Raw genomic sequence first — 27352 nt, 5'->3', positions numbered from 1 at the left:
TACTAGCAAAAGAAAAACGTACACTCAACACCCACATCACACATAATAATTAAAGGAAGGACCAAAAAGAAGATGAAAAGCAAATCTCATGTGACACACGTTTGATGCATGCATGGGGTCCTGTGGGGCACACGATTAATTTGATTACGTTATTTAAAGAAGACGAACACTCACTCACGTTGCTCTTACCATGCATGCATGCACGGCGATCCATAGCTAGAGCTTGAGGAGCTAGACCTAGACGACATGGTCGAGCTGATAGCTGGTGGACGGGGCCACTCGGGTGTCTGCGGCGGCGGGAGCACTCTTGCTCTTCTTGACGGAGGCATTGTCATTGTCATTGGCATTGGTGCGGTGAGGTCGTCGAGGGCGGCGGGGGCCCCGGGGCCGGCGCCGATGCCGTGCCTGGTGGAGGGGAAGATCATGAAGACGAAGCTGGCGAGGAAGCCCGAGGCGAGCGGCATGTTGACGAGGAACTCGCGCCATTGGCGGCTCTCGCGCGGGACGAGGCACTTCTGCACGCCGGAGTCGCAGAAGGCGAGCGAGATGAAGACGACGAAGCGGAACACAGAGTGCAGCCAGTCCCGCCACCGCATGCGCCGCCTCCTGCTCTCCCGGTCGTCGATGGGGACGGTCCCGTCGCCGTCGGGGTCGGAGTTGAAGGGCGTGAAGCCCCAGGGATGGACGAAGCCGTAGTGGGTGTGGCCGTGCCGGTCGGTGACGCTGTCCGTGAAGGAGATGAGCGCGCAGAGCACGCCGAGGAAGAAGATGAGCGCCCAGGTGAAGTAGCGGTTGACGGGCAGGCACTCCCCGTGGTTGGTGAAGGACGGCGCCAACGTCTGGAACGCCGTGGTGGTGCCCGTCGGCAGCAGCCTCGCCAGGTTGGACGCCGTCGACAGCGTCTTGTCGTACAAGCTGCTGGAGCCGCCCCGACGTGTAGGCTTGGGCGGCTCCCCTCCCTCTCCGACCGGAAGCAGGTCGGTCTCTGCTGGCGCGCCCCGCATGCTTGAAACCAAATCGAGGCAGAGAGAGAGAGGATGATGGAATGACCTAGGAGCGTCTGGCTAGCTGCATGGGCTTTTATACACTAGCTAGAGAGAGATGTACAACTGTACCGCATCAGCCTGTTCATCCAAAAGCTCAAACTAATAGTAGAAAAAAAATGGGCAATGCATGTATATGTCAACAAGAGAGACAGAAAAGAGACTAGCAATAATTGTAAAGAAACAGTGCGATGAACAGTAATGACCGCTATAGATTGTTGTCGATGATTTACATATTTATATCCCTGGAAGGGATGTGTCGCACAGACGCGACGTTTACAAGAGGCACGATCCGAACGATGCGTCCGTTACATTTAGGATGCGATTGTTCGGGAGAGAAAACGGCTGTCGGTTCCACATGCAGAGATTCCAACTAATTAAACTAATTAATTAATCCTAACACTCCCCCTAATCTCTGCCTCAATTATTCTTGTAAACATCATCATCAACATCTTGATCATCATCATGATTAGTCTCCTCCAAAAACCCTGTAGAAAAAATATGAGGTGATATGTACAATATGCCATCAAAAACTCCTTCCAAAACCCAATGGGAAAATAAGAAGAAACCGACATATCATAATGCATGCATTACTATTGCCTCATTAAAAACCTTCCATAAGAAACCATTTAGGAAAAACTTATAAAGGAAAAGAGTGCAATATTAAAGATCCGAGGATCACAAACAGATTATCATTCAGGGAGACACTCCCCCTGAACTTTGCAAGTCCCGAAGTCGTTTCATACCAATTCCATTGATGTACTTCTCAAATAAAGAACTTGGTAATGACTTTGTAAACAAATCGGCAAGATTGTCACATGACTTCGTTTGCAAAATATTTATCTCCCCGGTTTCCTGTAACTCATGGGGATAAAATAACTTAGGAGAAATATGCTTTGTAATATTACTCTTTATATAACCTGTTTGCATCTGTGTAATACATGCAGCGTTATCTTCATAGATAATAGTGGGTGATTCCCATGATCCAATCCCACTTGAACTTTTAATAAAGTTAATCATTCTGCGAAGCCATGCACATTCACATGATGCTTCAAACAAAGCAATAATTTCAGAATGATTCGTGGATGTAGCCACCAGAGTTTGTTTTGTCGACTTCCAAGAAAAAGCCGTACCTCCACTCAAGAAGACAAAACCAGTCTGTGATCTGGCATTATGGGGATCCGATAGGTATCCAGCATCACAATATCCCACCATGGTCTTATCTTGATTTTTTCGATAGAACAAACCAAGATCTTTGGTGCCTTGAAGATATCTGAAAATGTTCTTCACACCAACCCAATGCCTCTTTGTTGGTGATGCACTGAATCTAGCCAATAAATTTACTGCAAATGATATATCAGGCCTGGTGCAGTTTGCTAGATACATTAGTGCTCCAATAGCACTGAGGTAAGAAAACTCAGGTCCTAATACCTCTTCATCATCACCCTTAGGTCTAAATGGGTCTTTATCTCTATCAAGAGATCTAACAACCATTGGTGTTTTCGATGGATATGCTTTATCCATATTAAATTTCTCAAGAATCTTTTGGATATAAGCAGACTGATGAACAAGTATTCCTGAAGGAAGATGTTCAAGTTGTAAGCCCAAACAAAATTTAGTCTTGCCCAGATCTTTCATCTCAAACTCCGTCTTAAGATGATTACTTGCCTCATGTATTTCTTGTGTAGTCCCAATGATATTTAGATCATCCACATACACAGAAATAATGCAAAATCTATTCTTAGATTTCTTAATAAACACACATGGGCAATCACTGTTGTTTGAGTAACCCTTCTGAAGAAGGAATATACTCAGTCGGTTATACCACATTCTTCCCGACTGCTTTAAGCCATATAATGACTTTTGAAGCTTTACGCAATACATGTTGCGATTAGCCTTTGGATTCGGAAGATTCATTCCCTCAGGAACTTTCATATAAATATCCGAATCCAGTGACCCATATAAATATGCAGTCACAACATCCATCAGTTGGATAGACAAATTCATTTTCACTGCCAGTGATATTAAATATCGGAACGTTGTTCCACTCATAACAGGAGAATATGTTTCATCATAATCGATGCCGGGTCTCTGCGTGAACCCTTGTGCTACAAGCCTCGCCTTATATCTCACCACCTCATTGTTCTCGTTCCTTTTACGAACAAAAACCCACTTTGCTCCCAAAAGGAACACATGCTGAGGAGTGGATATTACTGCAGTGAATACCCCTCTTTTTATGAGCGAGCGCAATTCGTCCTCAATTGCTGCCTTCCATTTGGACCAGTCTGAGTGCTTCATGCACTCCGCCATGGACTTAGGCTCTCGATCCAAATCAAGGCCTTCTGCAATTCTAGAGGCGAAATAAATGTCGACAACTGTAGTCTTTCTATTGTATGATTCTCCTGAATCAATATAATTAATGGATATCTCATCAATACCTTTTGATCCTTCGTGATTTCCCTCAACAATTGGATCAAGGTCTTCCGATGTCCCAACACCAAAATTTGTGTGCACACTCGTGTTGGGTTCTGGATGTCCAACATCCTTCAGGTGTCCTTCAACCCTAGGTTGAATATCAACATCTTGTTGACTTGCATTTACTTTTTGAGGATTCCTCATTCCCCTTGGACGCTTCTGCAAAGCCTTGTCCTTTGTGTCCAGATTCCTCCCTCTCTTGGGTGGCTGAGTAGATCTATGGGTCACATCCACTCTCTCTGGCACATTCATAGCGGGAACATTTGATTTTGTGATACCTTTATAATCAGTAAATGCATCTGGCAGATTATTTGCAATATTTTGCAAATTTATAATCTTCTGAACCTCGAGTTCAGATTCATTCGTACGTGGATCTAAGGACTGGATGCCTTTCACATCCCAATCTATTTCACGGCATTCTTTGTGGTTATTCTCTCCCCCTAATGCCGGAAAATTGTCCTCATCAAAAATGCAATCAGCATACCGGGCTGTAAACAAATCCCCTGTCAGGGGTTCCAGGTACTTAATGATTGACGGAGAATTGTACCCCACATAGATCCCCATTCGTCTATGAGGGCCCATTGATGTACGCTGCGGTGGTGAGATCGGTACATATACCGCGCAACCGAATTGCCGCAGATGGGAAATACTTGGCTGGTTTCCACGTACTAACTGCAATGGGGAGACCGTATGATATGCAGTTGGTCGAATTTGTATCAGTTCTGCAGCATGTAAAACTGCATGACCCCAACATGAAGTTGGAAGATTACTATTCTGCAGGAGCGGTCTTGCTATCAACTTGATCCTCTTGATAAGTGATTCCGCAAGACCATTCTGGGTATGTACATAAGGTACTGAGTGCTCCACAGAAATGCCCAAAGCTAGGCAGTAATCATTAAATGCTCGAGAACTGAATTCCGCGGCATTATCCATTCTGATGGTTTTTATCCTATGCTCAGGATGATTTGCTCTCAATTTAATGATCTGAGCAATTAGCTTTGCAAAGGCATGGTTCCTTGTTGATAGTAGACACACATTTGACCATCTCGTTGATGCATCAATTAGGACCATGAAATATCTGAATGGTCCAGATAACGGTTGTATTGGACCACAAATGTCTCCTTGAATGCGTTCAAGGAAATTGAGTGGCTCATCCTTTAATTTCACATAAGATGGCCTTGTGATCAATTTTCCAGTTGCACATGCTGTGCATACAAAATCCGATGATTTTGGGAACTTTCTATCCGTTATATTGTGTCCAACAGAACCATCAATAATTTTTCGCATCATCCCAATAGCAGGATGACCCAGGCGACCATGCCAAATCTTGAACTTATCAAGATTCTGAAAAACTATCTTGTACGCCAAATGCGTCTCTGGTTTAATGTATGTATAATACAATCCAGAAGATAGAGAAGGCAAATTCTCAAGGACTTCCTTTCGAAATCCCTTTTGCTGAGTTATGAGTAGGCATTCCGCCCCACTCTCATCATAAGTTTCCACATGGAAACCATTTTTGCGGATATCCTTAAAACTCAGCAAGGTACGAGTAGAATCTGGATACAGTAGAGCATCCGGGATTACCAATTTAGTACCCATAGGGAGTGTAATTGTAGCTTGACCAGAACCAACAATTACCGTGTCTCGACCAGCAATTGTCATGACACTTCCATTACTCTTCTTGAGTGTTTGGAAATACTTCATCTCCCTAAGTATTGTGTTAGTAGATGCACTATCCACTAAACACATTTCCTCCTCCATTGTATTATTCCTTGAAGTTCTATAGAGTAAAAGAACAAAGTTCAGTATATAATCAAACTCTTATAGAATCAGTACATACATTACAAACTATATATGTCTTGTACTTATTACAAGCCCTATGTCACACGACATAGCAAACACATTATGTCTAAGGACATAAGTTATTTTACAACACATGTAATATGTCTAATAACATCATTATAATACTTAGACAAATGAGACTAAATCTGGTCTCCATATATGTCAGTAGAACCAAATTCCACTAGCATGTCATCGACATCTAGTATTGGGTCTTCCACTTGCTGATTCTGCTCCTGGTTGTCCATGTTCAGAGAATCATCTCGAGAACCATCAACCGTAGGGGTGCCATCTTCATTTCCAGTGAAGTGTGCTTCATACTGGTTCCCCTGAGCCTTCTTGCCCTTTCCAAGTGACTGTTGGTACAATTCCACCAAATGCTTTGAAGTGTCACACTTCTTTGCAATATGTTCCTTACAACCACACCTGAAGCAACCAGCGTTGCTAGCCCTTTCATTCTTCTTGAAAGAACCTTTTCCCTTTTGGACGCCATACTTATTCTGCTTCTCATTACGCTTCCACTTTCCATTGAATGTCCTACGGTTCTTTTTGGAACCATTGAACTTTTGAGTATTCTTAGAGTTGAAGTATGATTCAGGCAGAGGCATCGTTCCTGTTGGACGAGCCAAATTGTTCTTCTCAAGAAGCTCATTGTGCTTCTCTGCCTGAAGCAGTGAGTAAATCAACTCGGAATACTTCTTATACTTTTGCTGACGATACTGTTCAGCAAGTATCCTCATAGAAGGATGGAAAGTAGAAAGCGTCTTTTCAATAAGATCAGCATCAGAAACTGCACTATTATAGAATCTCAACTTGGAGTTGATCTTATGAACAGCAGAATTGTATGCAGCTACAGACTTAAAGTCTTGGAATCGGACTAGTGCCCATTCCCGTTGCGCTTCAGGCAACATCACCGCCCTTTGTTGATCATACCTCTCCTTTAAGGAGTTCCAGAGTGTCAGAGGGCTCTCCTCCATCAGATACTCTGTCTTTAGGTCAGGGTGAAGATGATGTCGAATGAAGTGCAACGCTGAATACCTTATTATGTCTGTTACGGATGCAGTCCCTTGGGCAGGTGTGGTTATAGCGGAATTGAGTCCCTTGGCCGTCAAATTGATTTTGACATCCATTGCCCATGTCAAATAGTTAGAACCATCAACGGCAAGTTCAGCAAACTCTTTTTTAGATATGTCAGCCATATCCTGCATGCAATCATCATGCTTATTAATTTACTCTCATAGCAAATTAATTGTGTTGTAAATAAAACAATGTATGTATATTGATCAACATATAGCAATTGCCAAATTGCCGGAACATATACGTTGACATACATTGTTTTTTTTTACCCAACGTTGACATACATTGTACTTGTACAAAACAGTAATATTCACTAATTACTGAACAATACAATATAGTAATTTACACAAATTACTAAATAGCTAGTCACAACTTCAAACTGCTAGTTGAAGAACTAAACAGAAAAAGAAAAGCGAAAAAAAATGGTCTTGGGTCGGAACAGATCGACCCAAACCAGTAGCACAACCCACTGCTACAGTACTGCTACAGTGGGTCACAGCCCATCCGGTCTTTCGGCCCAACAGGCCCGGCGCCGCTTTGACCATCGCATAAAAGAGGGTGACGGTTAGGGTTTCCCCTACCGCCCCCAATCCTCTTTCCAGGCGGCGCGACCCTCCTCTGTTCCGTCCGCCGCGCCGGACGCGTGCTCACCGGCGAGCCGCCGGCGGTGAAGGGATGAAGCCCTCCTCCTCGTCCGACGAGGGGATGTAGTCAGGGATGTCCACCCCATTCGGGTGTCCGTTGGCGAGGCCGAGCGACGCCGGGTTCCAGGCGCCTTGACGGCGTACAGGGAGACGGTCGACGGTGGCGATGGAGCGCCCGGAGAGAAGACGGCGACTCGCGCCGGTGTCGGGCGGACCCGCGCCGCCGCTCGTGCCAGCGACGTCCGTGGCGGGCGTCCCTCCTGCTCCGAAGAGGAAGATGCCCTGTTCGCCGGGAGGGGCAGGGGAGCGGCCAAACGCCCATGGTGCGCTGCTCGGCCCCGGAGTGTCACTTGCTCCGGCAGTGGTGACCACGCCCGCGGTGGCCACGACGCGTCCTGGAGTCGGGATGAAGACGAGGCCATCGCCCCTGGCGCTGGCGACGCGCGTCGGAGCCTGGCTGTAGCCGCGTGCAGGTACGTCGTGGACGATCTCCCGCTCCTCCTCCTCTGCCGGCGTTGGTGACGGCAGACGTGTGCCACTTGAGCGAGCGGGGCACGGGCCATATCCGTGCACACGGCACCTCCGTGGTGCAGATGAAGCGGCAGCAACAGGCTCTGGCATGCCCATCTCGGCATTCAGCGGCGGTGGGGCGCTTGGTCCGGGGACCAGCCCTGGGTCCAGACTCTGGCGGTTGCCCACCGGTGTGGCCAGGCGTCGGTTCACCGGCGTGACGCGACGGCGTCGACTAGCGGCCGCGGCATGGCGGCGTCCTCCAGCGAAGTTCTGGCGGCGGTTAATGCCGAGGCCAGAAACTGCTGGCGGTGCCCCCCATCGATGGCGGACGAACCGGCGGCGCTGCTCGGCAAGGAAATGGCGGCGACCTTCTTCCCAGAGAAGGCCAAGGAGAAGGGAGGCAAGGGACGACATCCTTACCGCCCCGAGTTCTTCTCCGACGAGATTCCTGTGGCCTGTCGCTCTCGCTGAGAGACGTGCGTGATAACGTGTAAAGAAACAGTGCGATGAACAGTAATGATCGCTATAGATTGTTGTCGATGATTTACATATTTATATCCCTGGAAGGGATGTGTCGCACAGACGCGACGTTTACAAGAGGCACGATCCGAACGATGCGTCCGTTATATTTAGGATGCGATTGTTCGGGAGAGAAAACGGCTGTCGGTTCCACATGCAGAGATTCCAACTAATTAAACTAATTAATTAATCCTAACAATAATAAGCGCCAGATGCTAATTAATTAGAAGAGAGAAAAACAAAGACCAAAGCATGCATGAATAGTTAGTACGCAGCCATGCATGTTGCTTGGATGCCAGGCAAAGAACCTAACCAGCACACACTCGATGCTTCCATTCCATTCCATGATCCACCACTCTCTCAAGTAAGGTACGTACGTGACTCAAAGCCTGCTGCATGCACAGTGAAAAGCCTGCGTGCAGGGAATATAATTAACAGGCACACCAGCACGTGTGACGACTGTTAATTCTTTTTTTTTCTTTAGCTTTACATAAGACATAATTGAAATTACAAGAAACTACCACCCGCGCATTGCGAACAACGAGCGTAGCGCACATCACACCACTCACGAACAAGTCCACACATGGACAACACCGCAAAGCAAACTACAACACATAAGAGCCTATCCTAGGCTGTCACACACACCGCGTCTCGACCGACGCCGAACGCCTTCGAAGACCACCCTTCCGTAGAATATTGCTTGTCGACGCACCATCCACCCTGAGCGCCTGAGAGAAAGTGGCAAGTGGAAGGAAAGACTTGCTCCGATACGAGGGAAGCACCGTCTTGGAGACACCAATGACGAGTGTACATAGCGCCGCAGAGGACCAACAGAGGACAATTGCAGACACCAGAGGAGAGCAATAAGGACTCAGCCATGTCTCCATGCACAAAGCTCCCAACAGAGATACGACGTCGAGGATGCCGCCAATGTGCCGATCCAACATCGAATCGAGGCTTTCGCCCGAAGACAGCCACCAACTCCAAGAGAGCGAGGGGCATGGCGCACACGCCTCCAAGAAGGGGATGACACCCACGGGTGCCATCGCCGCCGGCCCGACGGAAGCCAAGAAATTTTTTCATCCGTGCATCGCACATCACCACGCCTCCTGGAATTGGGCAACGCCGTCCAATTCGCCTTGCACCGCCGTCACCACAACTCTTAAGCCAAAGTAGTCGCAAAGCCGAGGACCGACGACCAGCTACACGACAAAGAGGACCCCGACCACCGCACCAAACTCCTCGCCTGGACTAAGAGCCACAACCATCCGCACCACCGGCCAGGTCCAGGGCCGCCCACAAGTCATCGCCAGAAAGGACGACCTTGTGACCATTGGAACCGCCCTCCACAAAGCACCAAGCCGCGCCACCGGGAGAGCACCACCAATCACCACACCGCACAGAGGTGACCAGCCACTCCCCTGCTCGCCAAGACTCCATCTTGGCCGAGCCACCACAGCGCCGCCGCCACCAACTCTCAGTGGGCTCGCGCCGTCGCCACCGAAGCACACCAATTCACTGCTGCCAGCTCTGTCCAGGACCACCGCCACACCAATCCTTCAGTCACACAACGACAGCCAGGCCCCGCACCCGACCGACGTGGAACATGCCAGATCGACCCCCGCCACGAAGAGCGCCGTGCCGCCACCGGCTCGCGCACTCCACCGCGACGCGACGCCACCGGCCAGCAGCCCTTGCCGCCCCGCACCGCCACCGCCTGCGCGCCATCTGCCGCGCCAGGGCACCGAGATCCGCCGACGCGCCCGAAGAGGAACCCCCCGCGGCCCCTGATCCAGACGAGGATGAAGAGATCCCGCCGCCGCCGGCACCACTCGGGCTTTGCCCGGCGGCACCGGGGGAGGGGAAGAGGGTGGGGGCTTGGTCCCGCGGCGGCTATAACATCAACACGTTTGCTCACCATGTAGTCCAACCATCTCAAACGACTTTAATATAAGACAAAAATATACTCGATGGAATAGTAATCATACATGAGACTGTCCATGAGATGCACCGGAAAAACATGAGAGTGTACTTTTAAAAGATTGATTTTGAAAATGCCTAAGATAAGGTCAGGTGGTGGTTCCTCATAATGAAAGGATTCTCCGATAAATGACGTCGGTGGATCCAAAATTTTGTTACTGAAGGTAGCGTGGCAGTCAAAGCCAATGATGACGTAGGCCACTAATTTCAAACAAAAAAACCTATGTCAGCGTGACCCATGCCGACATGTTGGTTATTCTGATCTATCGCGCCAAGAAAGATGGTCAGATTACATGAATAGTTTCACACCTTATGGATGGTGGTCTCTCTCTTATGCAATATGCCCATGACACGATTTTTTTTATGGAACATGACCTGGATAAGGCTCGAAACTTGAAACCCTTAGTTTCAAAGTTTGAGCGAACATTGGACCTTAAAATTAATTTCTATAAAAGTGAATTATTCTACTTAGGAGAAGCCAGTGAGGCGACGACTAATTACACGGACCTACTGGTTGTGAGCTAGGCCATTTTCCAATTAAATATTTGGGAATTCCGATTCATTATCAGCGTCTCACTAATGTGGAGTGGAAACATGCAGAGGATCCTTAGAGAAAATGTTGAGTAGTTGGAAAGGAATATTACTCTCTGTTGGAGGACGGCTGGTCTTGATCAATTCCGTCCTCACAAATATGGTTCTCTATATACTTTCTAAAAGTCATAATTATCGACCAGAGAGGGAGTGAATGGGAGTTTTTTTATCAAACTCTTCGAAAGAAACTAAGTCTTCAAAGATGCAGAAGCAATAGTAGTAAGAAGCAATACTAGACAAAGCAAATCTAAGCTAAGCATGCAATCAATGATAAGACAAAGTCATCATGACTAAAGATAGCATGCAAACAAGACAACAATACAAGAAAAACATGTGAGGATACAATCAGACAAACTTAAGAACTGCTAGGCTGAAGACAAAGCAGAACATGGAACATAAAGTCTTCGGGAAAATTCTTCAAACAAAGGAGCAAGAAAAAATATCACAATATAATACAATACAGAAGTAAAGCAGTGAAGAGATAGAACTAGTTGAAACTGTACGTCTAGTTGGAGAGCTGAGATTAAACTCAGAAGACAAATTCTTCACCTTATTCTTCTTGAGCTAAGGTCACTTAGACCTCACCCAATCACCTTGGTAAGTCTTCAAGGTAGACTTCCAAAACATTTACAGATTGTTCGCCTGCACTCCATAATGGACTCTTAGATGCTAAGAAGATGACGCCTAACCGTCTGGAAGATTAGAGTCTTCAAGTGTAATAAGTCTTTGGTTCACTCAAAATAGAAAGTCTTCAGTGATGCTTAATCACTTCGGGTTCTGGGCGTTTGTGTTTCATCACCCAGGATTCTCTCAAATGCCTCGGAGGCTGGGTTACTCTAAAATGACACTTGTTCGTGCAATAACTCGGAGTAGCCGACCCAACTTATGGTGGAGGGGGTGGATATTTATAACCGAGGTAGAAACCCGAGGTGACATGATTAAAATGACCCTAGGCCATCAGCCAATCAACACGTGTCCCAACGGCCGGGTTTCAAACACAACATGTCAACTTTGCTTCAGCTCCAAGCAAAGCTGACTCAACCACTTGGAAGAGATTTCCAATGTCTTTGCTCGAAGAAATAGGTTTGGGTTGAGCATCACGTCAGGTACACGTGTGGGTTGGCTTGAAATGACCCTAATGTCACGTAACTGGGTGGCTATAAAGGTACACTACAGGTATCTCCGAAAGTGTCTGTTGGGTTGGCACGAATCGAGACTGGGATTTTTCACTCCGTGTAAACGGAGAGGTATCGCTGGGCCCACTCGGTAGGACATCATCATAATGTGCACAATGTGACCAAGGAGTTGATCACGGGATGAACCTTCACGGAAACGATGTCCTCCCTGGTTACGATAGTTGGGTCCGGACACTCCTTCAACAAAATTCCCCGGCGGACCTTGGAAGCCACGACCGGGACCACTGCCATTGTACCATCCAGAACCCCGACCACCTCCAGAAGATGAACCACGATGTTGGCCTTTGCCGTACACATCGTACCCGTCGTCTCCCCACTGACCATATCGATTCTGCTGGTGTCCGTCTCCACCATAGTCCCGACCATCACCGTAGTCGCGCCCACCCCCTCCATAACCCCCACCGCCGTAGCCCTCATCACGGCCCCGACCGGCGTCTTGGCCCGGAGCAGCATACGAACGGGGCGGTGGTGGCTCCTGCCGCGTCCCCGCCCGAGCTGCATCATGGCTAGCAGCAGCCCTCGCCGGCGGTCGCGCCGGAGGCGGCGGTCCTGACTTGGGCGGAGGACCTCCACGCCCTGCCATGCCCTGAAGACAGCAGACTCCGCCCCGTATTCTTGCCGCCCGGCGGTGCCCGAGCTTAGGAAACCCAGACGCCCAGAAAACCCTAGCGATAGAAATAGGCGACGACACGGAGATCAAGCTCTCATGCAATCGCAACGAGTCGGACGTGGGAACTTGCGAGACCTGGCACTGCATCTGGGCCTCAGACCCAATATTTCCAAAGCCCACACACTTGTCGGCCTCAGAAACTTCTTCGTGGCCTAACAGCGAATTCAAGTGCGCCTGTCTGGCTGCTTGAATTGTGTTGGCCGCCCTGGCCACCGGCGGTGACTGCAGTGGCAGCGGCCTCACTACACGCTCCTGTTTCCCCTTCTTCTTCTTATTCTTAACAAGAGTCCATGAATCCGGGATGAAATTAGAGAGCGTAATACGTGCACGATTTACCTTCAGGATCGGTCCTATCCAAGGTTTCATATGCAACGGAGTTTTTCCAATAATCTCCCTCTTCCAGTGAAGAACGGCGACAGGTGATTCTTCCGGCGGTGTCGGCATCCTCGCGCCCACCATATTCCCCGGAATCACCTCACCAGTGCCGGTTCTCTTCTCCTCCTCCACTCCCTTCAGAACATTTTCTTGTTCCTCGTCATCGTCCGTATCCGCAAGGACCCAAAAACGTCCTCCCCATCGAGGTTTTGATTCCCCATCATCGGTCATTGTCGTCAAGTCGATCAAATCGGCATCGTCCTCATGATCCACATGCATTCTATAATCAACGCACACGTTATAAATATCAATGCATAAATGAAAACCTACCGTGATCCGAGCGTCGGCCGCCAGGTAATCTCCGACGAGGACGTCGTTGTCCAGATAGAGTAGGCTCGTCCATCTAGAGACCGGGTTGTGCCGAAGCCGACCCTCGATCCAGCCTCCGGAGCGACTCGCATGGGTGAAATGCACCTTCCAGTGCTCCGCGTGCGCCTTCTTGATCTCATCATTAGATGGGCTTGTCTCCCTGAGATCCGCCTCAGAAGATCCGATCAAACCCCCTCCGGTCCCCGGCACGTGCGGCGTTGGAGAAGCGGAGCGGCGGCAAGAGCGATGGCGGCCAGCCCTCAGGCGGTCCGAGGCCCCGATCGCCCGTCATGTGTTCATTCAAGATTTCCTCTTGGTTTGGGGAATCACATGGCTTGGCGGCCTGGTCGATTTTTAGGCTGGCCATAGTGGGAGTAACATCATTAGTAACATGTTATGGGACCAACTGTGATGCCAACTCCGTGGGGCCGTCCCTCCCGCCATACGACCAGGGCGGGAGATGCAGCGTGACGTCGAAAGCCGCCACCCCTTTCCTCATGTCCTCGGTGAGGCTGCGTAACAGATTACATACCTATGGGAACTCCGGTGGTGAGCATGGCCATGACGCGCTGCTCCACCGCTTGCTGGCAGCAAGCTGGACGCCGCCGTAGGACACCTCTACGTACGTGCCAGGGTTCATGCATGTCTCTGACCCATAGCTGATCAGGAGGCGACGGCGAGGGTAAGGCCCGTCATGTTGGGATTGAGGCCGGGGAGACGGAGTATTGGGTGTCCATCCCGTAGTCGTACTCGATCGGGATGACTATCATGCGGTGATCACGACGGAAAAGAGCACCGAGATGCACCAGAACCGGCGGTCTTGCCCACGATCTCCATGGGATATCATTCTCAGCGTCCTCCATCTCCGGCAGCCTTCCCATGTCCCTCCACTTTTAGTCAATGGATTGGTTTAGTTTTTTTCTAGCCGTCACATGCTAGCTTTTTTGCTCTGGAAGAAAAATGCGAGCTTGCCAGTGCCCGTCGCTAGGGGCTTCCTCCGTCACCGTCCTCCGGTGGCTCCTTTCCGATCATCGTTGAGAAAGCTTAGACGACGCCAAACCGCAACCTGAGGACCGACACCGACGCTACAACAAGAAGACGACTCCCCATACACCACATCTATATGGGGAGTCGTTGTCCCATCCACCACATCCACGGACCGACGCCAAGCCGCAAGCACCCACCTTGGCTTGACCGGCAGCGACCCGAAGCCGAGAAGCCCAACTCCAAGGCGACAACGTGTCGGACCTCGCCTTGCACCTAACCCCGGGTAGGAGGAATATGTCAACTCCGTACGCGGCACTCAGTCTGTGTTGCTGGCCCGCTGCCGAGACACGAAATCGGGCACCCAACAGGCTTTTCTTTTCTGCTGCACTGAGACACTAGGCATTACGTACATTTTGGTGGGGGGCGCCCTCATTCCAGGGCCCCACTAATCACAGTCATGGGCGCCACTGAGCAGTACAGGAGCACGCGAGTTGCACACGCACGCACCAGCATCACGGCGCGAGCTCTAGTGGCGGCACTAGGGCATGCACGGTGGCAAAAGCTAGCGAGTCACTCGGTCTAGCCTGCTCTGAACCGCCGCCGATCGGGTCCCGAAAATCCAGACCGTTCGGCTGGCCGGTCTGTTAGGTAGGCTTGGTCAGGGACCCTTGGATCAGACTCGGAAACTTGAATGACAAAATGTCCAATAAAGTTGAAATCACGAGCCAACCAACCATTCCTTCGTCTATGTTATTCGAATGATATCACATGCATCAGACCCGAGAAAATAAAATTTTACTCGAATTTCGTACCGGAATCTTCCATTGTGGATCACTATACTGTTTAAAAGATACTACGATATTTATATGGAGCAAGCGTTGGTTATAACAAGTGAATGCGCGACGCCAGCCTGATCCAGATCCGGATCCGGAGATTATACTGCCACCATTGATATCAAAGCTGAGAGAGCCGATGCACGCGCCGGTAGTCCATGGCGCTCTGCCTACAATGAAGCACTAGTACTTATGATAGAATAGAATAGACTGGACGGGCTCTGTGTTCGATGTTCAAAATTAAGAGCGCATCGGATGCACATGCTGTGTGCATGGGAGTTAGTGACTGACAGTACTGGAGGTCAACCTCAAGACTTTTGATTAAACTAACCTCGCGCATTAATGCGCGTTTGACAGTACTACCACTAGTATGCTTCACTTGCAAGAGATACCCATAAGTAGGAGTGAAGTGAAGATCAGTATAGTGTCCACCATTATTCACTGGAGCTACTAAGTGACCAAGCCGGCCAGTACGTACGTAGGCACAAGAGCGAGCGAGCGAGATGAAAAAGGCCGGGAGCGGTAAGAAGCTTGTGAGCGGAGGAGGAGCGGCCGCCGTCGCGTGTCTTGTGCTTCCTCTCGTCGTCCTCGCCGTGCTCAAGTCCGACTTCATGCCGCAGCAGGTTGTTCACAGTAAGTGCTCTCTCTAAATATAATTACCACCAACAACTCGATCGCTCACCTTAATTTAGATTGATATAAGATCGACCCGCCCGGATCAACATTTAGTGTTACCTTGAGCGTACCTTTTAGACAAATCAATCGGTTTTGATGTACCAGTATTCTTGAGGGCATATTTGTAGACTGGTTCATCTGTTGCGACCGCTGACTTTGTATATATTTGTGGTTTTGCTAAACGTCGGGCGCCTGAAAATTTTGTTGGCGTCAGTCAACCGAATTCAAACAAGACCCAAGGTGTGTGAAACGTGAGAAGTGCGGTGACAAGCGTCGTCCCCGGCGAGGCCGAGCTCCGGCCCCGCTGGAGACGGGGACGACGGTGCAAGCTACGGCGTTCCAGGCTAAGCCAAGGAAGCAGGTTGACGGGTGCAGGGGTCGTCGGTGTGTGCTGCATATTGCCAGGGCTTAGAGGGATGATCGTGGCGACAACATGTAGTACGTCGATGCATGGAGGGGGCGGTGGAGGGGAGGATGGGGCTCCGGGGCGTGGAGGCAGGCGGATGGGACGGAGCAGGCAGGCAGTTACTCCGGAGGGAGAAGAAACAGAGGTTCAAGATGAACAGTATGGCACGATACTGGCCGTTCGATGGTGATCCAACCGCCTAATAATTCGACTGACACAATTGTTTTTTCAATTAACTGACAAATAGGCACTCCCATACCATATTTTGCGATCACAACGCGTGTAAAACTAGAGGTGGACATGACTTGCGTTCCATTGTTTTGCAGTTGCAGAGAGCAGCATTGGCGAAGCTGGTGTAGAGGGTGCAATATGGCAGCCGCGGCAACAACTAGTAGCCAGGTCAAAAGCTTCACATGGTATGCCACAAAACTCACTTGTTAAACCTGGTAGTATATGCTACAGACTAGACAAGCTTTGGCACTAACAACAATAGTATTTGCCCTGTGGTCGATGAATTCAGATCCGGCGTCGGGCGACGAGACGCCCGACAAGGTCGTCGATGCAAACAGAGGTAACTAATTAATTACCTTTCTCTTCTCTGCACAACAAGATCTGAGCTGACTAATGTGCAGTGCACGCATGTGTTTCTGTCCAAATGATTCCAACTTCTGGATTTACTATGTGCTACTCCCTCTAATCCATAGTAATCGTCCCTGATTTAGTACAACCTTAATATATATAGTCAGCTGCCGAGCTTCCCTAGTAAGACTAGGCATATATAGCGCGGGTAACTTAGACTAGTAACATGCATATGTTATTAGTATCTCTATAGTGGGGAGTAATATATATGTGTAGTACACTTCATTTATTAGGTTGTAAATTTATCTTGTTTTTGTTACTCATAGCATCTCTCTTCTCATTAAATTATTGTCACATAAGTAATTTTACTGAGTTGGACCCTATGTTACTACTGAAGTTACTCCAACTATGGCCAGTCTAGCAAACTGAGCCATGCCGCCCTACCCTATTAAATTCCTCTAGAATAGGTTGAATTTGTTACTTAGGCTTAAATTTTAAAGATTACTGCTCAAGTTTAAGCACAATTAATTTGTCTTTTTGGCCCCCTCAATGATGCTTTGCTCCTCAACAATCTCAGTCAAGCTCCACCACTGTATAGGATAAGAAAATATATACTACTAGTATACAACATTTACAATGCCAAAATTAGTTTTCATCATAAAATATGTTTGTGTACTATATATATATATATATATATATATATATATGTATATATATATATGTATATGTATTTGATGGTGTAGATATTAGCACATTTATCTGCAGACTTGGCCAAACAATAGGGAATTTTAGTTAGCACAAAGCTTGAACTTGAATTAATTTGGAGTGGAGGAAGTGCTACCATTCAGTGGTAACCCTTACAGTATGATTTATGTTTTGTGGTGTGGTATTTTCCAGGCTTTGGGAAAGCTGGTATTGATGATCATTGTTATCTATTGCAGATCTAAAAAATGGGAAGGGGTTCCTGGCCACTAAGGTGGGAATGGATGGTTCTTTGATAAAATCAGGTATATACAAAGTAGGATACTGAATATATATTGAACCATTATTTGAATTCATAATTTGTTTGGTCCACTCAGCTAACAGGCAAAGAGTATATTTAATTTGCTGGCGATTCCAGAATTTGGTAGCAAACCAAACTAATTATATCAGACTTTGCGTTGGCTGTACAGTACCAACATGGTTTTTTCTTCCAAAAGGAGGATATCCCATAATGGTAGAATTCAATGGCAAATTTAATTCCTCCAATTAAGAGTTACAGAAAAATGTAAAGAGAAGTTTTTAACCAATTACGTACGTTATAATAACTACTGCGTGCATGCAGATGGTGATGTAGCCGCACCAAGGAGCAAGTTAAGTTGCAACTTCAGCAGTTATCGCACCAACATGTGTGCCATGCAAGGCGACGTCCGTCTGCACGGCAAAACCGCCACCGTCTACGTGGTGTCAGCGTCCGACGACAACCGGCCAGAGAATGGGACGATCACGATCCGGCCGTACCCGCGCAAATGGGAGACACCGACGATGCAGCTGGTCCGTGAGGTGACCATCCGTTGGAGAGCCCCACCGGGACCGGGCGCGCCACGGTGCACGGTGACCTACGACGTCCCAGCGGTGGTCTTCTCCACCGGCGGCTACGGCGTCAACATCTTCCACGCCATTACCGACATCATCATGCCTCTCTACAACACGGCGCGGGAGTACGATGGCCGCGTCCGGCTCGTGGCCACAAACTACGACCGCAAATGGATCGCCAAGTACCGCCACGCCCTCTCCATGCTCTCCATCTACCCGGTCATGGACTTGGACGCCGACAACGAGGTGCGCTGCTTCCCGTCGGTGCATGTCGGAACGGAGAGCCATAAGGAGCTAGGGATTGACTCGGCTCTCTCCGGCAAGGGGTACACGATGCTGGGCTTCCGGGGCCTGCTCCGGTCGGCTTACTCTCTCAAGCGTGAGTGGGTGACCCCCCAAAACGAAAACGGTGTGAGGCCTCGTCTCGTGATGGTGCTGCGAAGGAACTCGAGGGCGCTGACGAACGAGGCGCAAGTCCTGGCAGCTGCCACCCAGGTTGGCTTCGAGGTGGTAGCCGCGGGGCCGGAGGTGGTGCGCGACCTGGACAAGTTCGCGCAGACGGTGAACTCGTGCGACGTGTTGGTGGGCGTGCACGGCGCGGGGCTCAGCAACATGGTGTTCCTCCCGCGCAACGCCACGGTGGTGCAGATCATCCCTTGGGGCGAGATGAAGTGGCCGGCCTGGACCTCCTACGGCGAGCCGGTGGCTCCCATGGGGCTTCGCTACGTCGAGTACGAGACCACCGCCGAGGAGACCACGCTCAAGGACGTGTACCCGAGGAACCACACCATCTTCACCGATCCCGTCTCCATACACAAACAGGGATTCAACATGTTGTGGGAGACCTTTCTCAACGGCCAGAACGTCACCCTCGACGTCCACCGCTTCAGAGGGGTCCTGCAACACATCTACCGCTCCGTTACCATCACATAATAACTAGATTACGTCCCAGGTTTTTGAATTTTCTTTTTAAAAAAAATGTAATAACACGTGACGTCGATCGATTCCATATCTCACACTGGCTCGGCAATGGCTCTGGCCCCCTCAGAAAGCTTACATCGTCAGGTAAGGCTATGCATGGTACATAGCTGTCTAACAGATTAGATTCAGGACGTATACGTGAGCGACCCCCTCTCCATCCACACGCAGGGGTTCGACATGTTATGCGCAACCTTCCTCAACGGTATATCTACCAGTCCGTTACGTCCCAGATTAAGCGCATGCGATTTTTGTCTTGGCTGCTTTGTATATCTACTACCTCCATCTTGAATTACTACTTATCGTAGAAATAAAAACAAATGGATGTATCTAGTAATAAAAATAGGTTTAGATACATCATTTCCCCGACGACTAAATCTGGACAGAGGGAGTACTTAGATTATGAATACAAGATCATACGGACATTTACTAGCTGTGAGAGGGTGCAGCACTTTTTTGGCTGACCCACCCGCTATAATGCTGTGAGAGGGTGCAGCATGTGCCGCATACTCCTTCCATCCCCGAATAAGTATACATCTAACTTTCGTTCTAAATCAAAATTTTAAAATCTTGACAAACTTTACACTACTAGGAAAAGGGCTATAGATGATATGGACATTAATGACGCACCATGTATGTGGTGCGCCAGTGGCGCACCAGATACAGGTGCGCCATTAGTAATATATTACTAATGGCGCACCTGGTGTGTGGTGCGTCATTAGTAGTTTTAAAAAAATAAAAAAAATTGTTAGTAATGACGCACCATGGGATAGTGCGCCATTACTAGTTGACACAGTAATGACACACCACACCCACCGTGCATCATTAGTAGTTTTGAAAAAAAATAAAAAAAATTGTTAGTAATGGCACCTCACACCAGGTGCGCCATTCGTAATATATTTAGCACCAGGATTACTAATGGCGCACCTGATGTGTGGTGCGCCATTACTAACCCTGGTGCTAAATGCACCCCCTGGACCGCCTTTTCAGTTTTAAAAAAAATAAAAGAAAATGATGGAAATGTCAAAAATAAAATGAAATAAGTTTCCCATGTGATATGTGGTCTAGTTGTTGGGAAAATTTACAAATATGAATTTCGACTTTATTTGCAAAATTTCTTTGGAATTTAGTAAAATGGGCATAACTTTTGCATACGAACTCGGATTAAAAAGTTTTTTATATGAAAAATCATATACTCGAAATGTTACATCCGAATTGAACCTGGGGAACTTTGTTCAACATCTTCAAAATCCCCCAAAACCTAACAGAACGAAAGATACGGGGCTTTTAAGATCTAGAGGGGGGAAAATGAAAAAAAAATTCAAACTTACTAGTAGCGCACCATTTGCTAGGTGCGCCACTAGTAACAGAAAAAAATTGGTTTCAAAAAAATTGGAATACGTAATATGACTGGGAAGTTTGAAATATTTTTTCAAAATTTCATCATACTCATGAACATGAACAAAGTCCTAGACATCAACAAGGTTTAACAGGATATATATATACTCATGAACATGAACAAATTTCATCATACTCATGAACATGAACAAGTTCCTGTGAAGTGAGCTGGTGCTGGGGTTGGATAGAACTGCGAAGTTAAGTATGCTCGGGCTGGAGTAGTGTGAGGATGGCTGACCTTCTGAGAAGTTTGACCACAGAGTGGGATTTTATTTCAGATTAAGCCATAGTGACCCGTGGGCCCCCTGTTGCTCCGACTCCAACTCCAACTCCATATATTGAGTTCCGGGGAGAAAAAAATTAAAGAGAAGAAATCATCGCGTTTTACGATACGGAGCCGCCGCCAAGCCCTAAAACCTCTCAGGAAGGCTGATCTGGAGTCCGTGCGGGGCTCCAGAGAGGGGAATCCGTCGCCATCGTCATCATCAACCATCCTCCATCACCAATTTCATGATGCTCACCGCCGTGTGTGAGTAATTTCATCGTAGGCTTGCTGGACGGTGATGGGTTGGATGAGATCTATCATGTAATCGAGTTAGTTTTGTTAGGGTTTGATCCCTAGTATCCACTATGTTCTGAGATTGATGTTGCTATGACTTTGCTATGCTTAATGCTTATCACTAGGGCCCGAGTGCCATGATTTCAGATCTGAACCTATTATGTTTTCATCAATATATGAGTGTTCTTGATCCTATCTTGCAAGTCTATAGTCACATATTATGTGTTATGATCCGTTAACCCCGAAGTGACAATAATCGGGATACTTACCGGTGATGACCGTAGTTTGAGGAGTTCATGTATTCACTATGTGTTAATGCTTTGTTCCGGTTCTCTATTAAAAGGAGGCCTTAATATCCCTTAGTTTCCGTAAGGACCCCGCTGCCACGGAAGGGAAGGGCAAATGATGTCATGCAAGTTCTTTTCCATAAGCACGTATGACTATGTTTGGAATACATGCCTACATTATATCAATGAACTGGAGCTAGTTCTGTGTCACCCTAGGTTATGACTGTTACATGATGAATCGCATCCGGCATAATTCTCTATCACCGATCCATTGCCTACGAGCTTTTCATATATTGTTCTTCGCTTATTTACTTTCCCGTTGCTATTGCTCTCATCATTACAGAAAACCAAAAATATTGCTTTTACTACCGTTACCTTTTGCTATCGTTACAACTACTATCATATTACTTTGCTACTAAACACTTTGCTGCAAATATTAAGTTTCCAGGTGTGGTTGAATTGACAACTCAGCTGCTAATACTTGAGAGTATTCTTTGGCTCCCCTTGTGTCGAATCAATAAATTTGGGTTGAATACTTTACCCTCGAAAACTGTTGCGATCCCCTATACTTGTGGGTTATCAAGACTATTTTCTGGTGCCGTTGCCGGGGACCATAGCTCTATTCTTTCAGTCACTTGGGATATATATCTGCTTATCATTATGAAGAACTTGAGAGATCCAAAAACCAAGATCTATCCCTCAACTACGAGGGGAGGTAAGGAACCGCCATCTAGCTCTGCACTTGATTCACCTTCTGTTATAAGTAAGTTTGCGACACCTACACCTGCTTCTTCTATTCGTGCTGCTATGTCGCATGTTATTGATGATGCCACTTCTGCTATGCATGATACTTATGATGAAACTACTTCTATGCCTGATACTACTGTGCCACTTAGTGATTTTCTTGATGAACAAATTGCTAGGGCTAGAGAAATTGAAAATATTGAATCTGATGATACTAATGAAAGTGATGATGAAGAATCACTTGTTATTCCTAAGGGTTATGTTTTTGATCAAGAAGCTTTTTTCGCTATTTTAGCTTGCGAAAATAGAAATGAACTCAAAAGGTTATTAGCTAAATGGAGTAAGAAATCTCTAAGTGCTAGAATGAAACCTGACACTGCTTTTGCTACTTCACCTATCTTTGTTACTGATAAGGATTATGAATTCTCTGTTGATCCTGATATAATTACCTTGGTTGAATCTGATCCTTTTCACGGTTATGAATCTGAAACTGTTGTGGCACATCTTACTAAATTGAATGATATAGCCACCCCGTTCACTAAAGATGAGAGAACTCGTTACTTTCACATCCTTAAAATATTTCCGTTCTCATTAAAAGGTGATGCTAAGATATGGTTTAATTCTCTTGATCCTGGTTGTATGCGTAGTCCCGAGGATATGATTTATTACTTCTCTGCTAAATATTTCCCTACTCATAAGAAACAAGCAGCTTTAAGGGATATATATAATTTTGCGCAAATTGAAGAAGAGAGTCTCCCACAAGCTTGGGGGAGGCTTCTCCAATTACTTAATGCTTTGCCTGATCATCCTCTTAAGAAAAATGAAATGCTTGATATCTTTTATAATGGACTAACCGATGCTTCCAGAGATTACCTGGATAGTTGTGATGGTTCTGTTTTCAGGGAAAGGACACCGGAGGAAGCTGAAATTGTATTGAATAATATGTTAACAAATGAAAATAATTAGACACCTCCGGAGCCAATTCCCGAGCCTATTCCTAAACCAACTCCGAAGAAGAGGGGTATTCTATTTCTCAGTCCTGAAGATATGCAAGAGGCAAAGAAATCTATGAAAGAAAAAGGTATTAAAGCTGAAGATGTTAAGAATTTACCTCCTATTGAAGAAATACATGGTCTTAATTTACCGCCTGTTGAAGAAACATATGATCTTAATCCGTTACCTATTGAAGAAACTCATGGTCTTGATAACCCGACATGGGTAGTAAAGGTAAATTCTATCTATAGATATGATAAAACAGAAATCCCATTTACTAAATTTGCTAGCCCATGCTTAGATGAGTTTGATAAATTTATGGCTAAGCAAGAAGACTTTAATGCTTATTTTGGTAGACAATTGAAATACAATTCAAATATGCTTGAACACTTGGGTGATTATAAGGCTAATGTTAAAGGTGAACTTAAACTTATTAGTAAACATGCTTCTATGATTACCACTCAAGTAGAACAAGTACTTAAAGCTCAAAATGATTTGCTCAATGAATTGAATAGTGACGATAATGATAATGCTATTAGAGTGGCTACTAGAACTGGTAGAATGACTCAGGAACCTTTGTATCCTGAAGGCCACCCTAAGAAAATTGAGCAAGATTCTCAGAGAAATAATATAGATGCACCTAGTCCTTCTAAAAGGAAGAAAAAGAGAAATGATAGGACTTTGCATGCTTCTAGTGAACCTGTTATTGAACCACCTGAGAATCCAAATGACATTTCTATTTCTGATGCTGAAACACAATCTGGTAATGAACCTGAAACTAGTAATAATGTTAATGATAATATTCATGATGATGCTCAACCTAGTAATGATAATGATGTAGAAATTGAACCTATTGTTGATCTTGATAACCCACAATCAGAGCATTAACGTTATGATAAGAAAGACTTTGTTGCTAGGAAACATGGTAAAGAAAGAGAACCATGGGTTCAGAAACCCATGCCTTTTCCTCCCAAACCATCCAAGAAAAAGGATGATCAGGATTTTGAGGGCGTTGCTGAAATTATTAGACCTATCTTTTTACGTATGCGATTAACTGATATGCTCAAAATAAATCCTTATGCTAAGTACATGAAAGATATTATTACAAATAAAAGAAAGATATCGGAAGCCAAAATTTCCACCATGCTTGCTAATTATACTTTTAAAGGTGGAATACCAAAGAAACTTAGAGATCTACGAGTACCCACTATACCATGCTCCATTAAAAGAAACTATATTAAAACTGCTTTATGTGATCTTGGAGCCGGTGTTAGTGTTATGCCTCTCTCTTTATATCGTAGACTTGATTTGAATAAGTTGACACCTACTGAAATATCTTTGCAAATGGCTGATAAATCAACTGCTATACCTGTCGGTATTTGTGAGGATGTGCCTGTTGTAGTTGCAAACGTTACTATTTTAACGGACTTTGTTATTCTTGATATTCCCGAGGACGATAGTATATCTGTTATTCTTGGAAGACCCTTTTTGAATATTGCAGGGGCTGTTATTGATTGCACTAAAGGCAATGTCACTTTTCATGTTAATGGTAATGAGCATACGGTACACTTTTCGAGGAAACAACCTCAAGTACATAGTATCAACTCTATTGGAAAAATTCCATCGATTATATTTGGAGGTTTTGAATTTCCTCTTCCTACTGTCAAGAAGAAATATGATATTCTTATTATTGGGGATGTGCATATCCCCGTTGAGGTAACATAGTGGTATTCGAAATTTCTCTGGTTCCATGTTATTCGGAATGAGTTCGTTAACAAGACTTGATCAACCTTGTTAGTGGATTCCTTTTGATGATCATGAGATGGATGAAACTAGAAGGCACAACCTTCTGTACCCCACTTTTACTTTCTGTTATATATATTAAATAAAATAAAAATAAATATTTTTCTGTCTGTTATCTGATTATCTGTGCAATATAAAAATACCTCGAAAATAAAAGTTCTCCAAATGCCCTAAATTTTAAATATGATTTTTTCTAGAATATTTGAGAATATTTGGCACTGAGAACACAGCAGGGGGGCCAACCACCATCCCATGAGGGTGGAGGGCGCGCCCTACCCCCTGGGCGCGCCCCCTGCCTCGTGGGCCCACGGTGGCCCTCCTCCACTTATTCTTTTACCCACACACTCCTTCTTCCTCCCCCAAACACGAATAACCAGCTCAAACCCGAGTCCAAGCTCGTTTTGCTGCCATTTTCGATCTCCTTACTCAAAGCACCTCTCACAAAACTGCTTGGGGAGATTGTTCCTTGGTATGTGACTCCTCCATTGTTCCAATTAGTTTTTGTTCTAGTGCTTTATTAATTGCAAATTTTTGCTGCTTAGGTGATCCTGTTCTTGAGCTTGCATGTCAAATTTATATGGTCAAAAGTAGTTTTGATGCATGATATAGGCCCTAGGCACTTGTAGGAGTAGTTGCTATCAATATTATTAAGTTTGGTTTACTTTTATTTTGAAGTCACTAAAAATTTTCACAATTTTTCAGAGGAAGAAATATGCTTAGGAAAATGTTCCAAGGTGGTTCTTCAAGGAAGCAAGGATCCAGGCTTGCAATGCGTGATTCTGATGACGAGCCACCAAGAAACGCTCCAGTGCGTCCTTGTGAGTGGCCCTCTGAGAACTTTATGGATCGAGCGGGAATTAAGGAAGAATTCAACGTATATTTGCGTAATGCTGATCTCGTGAGCTTCGAGGAAGAGAAGTGCAGCCAGTATCACAACCTCACCAGTACCTTTGTGAGGAGGTTTGAATTTTCAACTTCACGTAATTCTCCAACCGTCCTGTTTGATCTTTATGATAAATCTTACACTATGGACTTAGAGGATTTTACCACTGCATGCAAACTTCCACAATGGGGTAGTATAAGGGATCCTCGCAAATCTGAATTTAGAGATTTTCTTGCTAGCATAACTGTGGGAGAATCTAGAGATATTACACAAACCACCATAGGGAGCATTCACTTTCCTGCTATATATTATTTTTCTCTCTTCATAGGTAGATGCATCAATGGTAAATATGAGGCATGTCACATGTATGTCCCCGATATCAGTATTCTTAGGAGTGCTGTGTTAGGAGACCAATCTTATAATTTGGGAGCCATTGTTGCACGTAGGTTGCACCTTAATAGATATAATGAAGATTTCTTCGGAGGAGTTTATGCGACCCGCATAGCTAATTTTCTTGGTATAGCCATACGCGAAAATGATATTGAATTACCACCTACTTACCTAGACTTCAATGCTATGGTTCACCACCAGTTCGTTGAGAGGAATGAATCACCTCTCCGGTATCGACTAATCTTTGACAGACGCCGTGCTGTCCGTATTACTCTCCCTGCTCCTGCCTTCTTTGATTATCAGGCAAGAGGAAGATATACTATTACGAGAGAGAAGACAGATGAGTACGAGAGGAGAGAGGAGGCCGCTCGTCGCCACGCTGCAGCTCAGCAGGCGATAGCCGCTGCATCGCAGTAGGACCCCAGCTACTATTATGGATATCCGCCAGGCCAGCCGTGGCCATAGACCAACTTAGGTCAAAAGCCTAAGCTTGGGGGAGTACGTATTTCTCACCGACATTACATTTATGTTCACACACTCACTGCTAGATGTCGGTGCTCATTGTCGTGGTTCTAACTCTGACAGTGATGTAGGGGGGTGTGTATGGAGAGGCTAGATCTCAGCTATTGGGAAGTTGTAAACACACGAGGATTACGAGTTCAGGCCCTTCTCGGAGGAAGTAACAGCCCTACGTCTCGGTGCCCGGAGGCGGTCGATTGGATTATGTGTGTATGAATAACAGGGTGCGAACCCTTCATACTGAGGAGGGGGTGGCTTATATAGAGTTCGCCGGCCCTCTCCTGCCCTCAGTGATGCAGGGTTTAAGGTACATTTAAGGTTGGGCGTTACTGGTAACGCCCCTAATAAAGTGCTATAATGACCATAAAGACTACTTAATAGCCGACCGTTTGCCTGCGGAGTGACTTTAGGTCTCCTGGCAGTCGAGTGGTTGGCTTCATGGTCGAGTGATA

The 27352-nt window shown here is 46.4% G+C and overlaps 3 protein-coding genes across 3 annotated transcripts; 1 reads left to right on the top strand and 2 right to left on the bottom strand.

The window, feature by feature from the left end:
- Positions 1 to 185: 185 nt before the first annotated feature.
- On the bottom strand, positions 186 to 1004 carry LOC147967252 (protein DMP2-like). Its single transcript, XM_087531076.1, has one exon. It carries the CDS (start codon positions 1002 to 1004, stop codon positions 186 to 188), a length of 819 nt encoding a protein of 272 aa, XP_087387202.1.
- Positions 1005 to 5357: 4353 nt separating this feature from the next.
- On the bottom strand, positions 5358 to 8171 carry LOC147967251 (uncharacterized). The gene is made up of 2 exons (XM_087529380.1): positions 8012 to 8171; positions 5358 to 6559 (listed from the first exon to the last, which is right to left on the bottom strand). The coding sequence occupies exon 2, from the start codon at positions 6554 to 6556 to the stop codon at positions 5501 to 5503; it is 1056 nt and encodes a 351-aa protein (XP_087385506.1). The 5' UTR covers positions 6557 to 6559; positions 8012 to 8171; the 3' UTR covers positions 5358 to 5500.
- Positions 8172 to 15494: 7323 nt separating this feature from the next.
- LOC125513170 (alpha-1,3-arabinosyltransferase XAT3-like) lies at positions 15495 to 19360 on the top strand. Its single transcript, XM_087529377.1, has 5 exons — positions 15495 to 15744; positions 16519 to 16608; positions 16713 to 16763; positions 17713 to 17778; positions 18096 to 19360. Exons 1-5 carry the CDS (start codon positions 15615 to 15617, stop codon positions 19277 to 19279), a joined length of 1521 nt encoding a protein of 506 aa, XP_087385503.1. The 5' UTR covers positions 15495 to 15614; the 3' UTR covers positions 19280 to 19360.
- Positions 19361 to 27352: the final 7992 nt, after the last annotated feature.

Source organism: Triticum urartu, chromosome 6A, assembly GCF_056163025.1.
Source record: "Triticum urartu cultivar PI428250 chromosome 6A, HENAU_Tu73, whole genome shotgun sequence".
In the NCBI taxonomy this organism is placed as follows: Eukaryota; Viridiplantae; Streptophyta; class Magnoliopsida; order Poales; family Poaceae; genus Triticum; species Triticum urartu.
Note: the sequence above shows the minus strand (reverse complement) of the source record. Positions and strands in the feature narration are given on the sequence as shown.